The sequence below is a fragment of the Aplysia californica genome, unplaced genomic scaffold (assembly GCF_000002075.1).
Source record: "Aplysia californica isolate F4 #8 unplaced genomic scaffold, AplCal3.0 scaffold00420, whole genome shotgun sequence".
Classification (NCBI taxonomy): Eukaryota; Metazoa; Mollusca; class Gastropoda; order Aplysiida; family Aplysiidae; genus Aplysia; species Aplysia californica.
The window spans coordinates 358,032-359,526 of NW_004797690.1; the positions used below are offsets into that span (position 1 = coordinate 358,032).

General features: G+C 44.5%; 1 protein-coding gene across 1 annotated transcript in view; it reads right to left on the reverse strand.

Annotated features, from left to right (window-relative positions):
- Nucleotides 1-1,059, reverse strand: part of LOC118478211 (tubulin alpha-3 chain-like) — a gene marked incomplete at its 3' end in the record, with an annotated part of 11,542 nt that extends 10,483 nt beyond the window's left edge. Inside the window, 1 exon segment of the mRNA XM_035971342.1 lies at nucleotides 799-1,059. Coding sequence (XP_035827235.1) covers nucleotides 799-801 — 3 coding nt within the window.
- Nucleotides 1,060-1,495: the final 436 nt, after the last annotated feature.

The window sequence follows — 1,495 nt, forward strand, 5'->3', positions numbered from 1 at the left end:
GGGGGAGGGGGCATCAGTTTCAGCACTTGATACGTTGAAGCAGCAGTCCATGGGCTTAAAATAAAGATGACCATGTCTATTATGAGAACCGGAGGCTATTAATAGATTTGACAGAGAAGTGAGGTCATGCAGGCTGTCTCGAAAGTTCTGTGCATTTGACCCTGTCTCTAATATGTTGGCACCAAAAGCCAAGTCAAAACCGTAATGTCCTTTTTTTAAGTAAGTGTTTTACAACGCTTGCAACACAATAAAGTCATACAAGTGCCGAAGATTAGAGGTGTTAGTTGTTCCCGCATCCGATCCAGACATTGGGGATTGCTTTGTTAGTGAGACAACTTCCTGGGCCTTCGGCATCTTGTGGTAGGGTGGCCAGTTCCTTTCCACGCCGCCTTTACTTCCCCAGTTCGAAGTCAGGCATCCAGGTACAAGAGAGCAACAAACACAAAAAAGGAGGGGAGATAAGGATGATAGATGTTTGATATGAAAGAATTTAAGGAGCAAACCACACCAGAGCACCCGCCAACCACCCACCCGTAATGTCCTTCAGCACCCCTGTATATTTCAGTCGACAGTACAGCACTACAAAATAATGGCTCAATACAGCTTTTTGCACAAATAAAAACGATCACAAATTCAAAGAAAAGATCACATAATCTAAAGAAAAGTGCGCGTGGACAGAGCATTACTTTTAAAACATCCTATAAATGAAATGTTTACGGTAAATCACATCACTGCAGTCCACTTCACAAACCAAGGCTATGCACATTCGATTCACAATATCATCAATATTCAACCTACCATTTTCACGCACGTTGAAGAAATAGAAACAGGTAAAGGTTGTAGGTCTGTCTTTCTAATCTGTCCAAACGTAAGTCACTCAAACTCAAGCGATGAATTTCGATGATGACGTTTGGAGCTCAATGGCGGGCCGGGGTCTGTGGATGGAGAGAGATGGTCGTTTTGTCTCACTCGTCCTTAATGTGGTGGTGGTGAGCGCTCTACGACTGCAGTGGCTGCTCACTGGGGGAGGGGAGTGAATATATCAGTGGAGGTTTGCGGCGGGGGTGGAGGGGGGGGGTGGGGGGGGGGGGGTCGCGGGTGGATGTAGCGACCAACATAGCCAGGGAGAAGAAGAATAATGTATTCGTAATCTGTTACTTTCGTTTGATAATGTCAGAAAACTGACTAAAAGTGATTGGTGTTTTGTTTTGTGGGTCGGATGGCGGGAGGGCGCCACTGGTAGGTCTCACTTCTTTACTTTCCCTCTGTTGTTTGCCTGTCTGATGTATCTGTCAGATAAATGTCTTATTGATTGGGGTTTTTTTATTTCTCCCCATCTTTAAATCATCCTATACCCATAGCATCACTCATCTTCTTTCTCAAAGGGTTACTAGATCTAGAGTAGTTCTCAAACCGTACTATAAGTATAATTTCCTTGATGAATGGAGTCCCCTTTGAAAGCAAATTTCTAATTGCAGAGAGAGGGGGGGGGGGT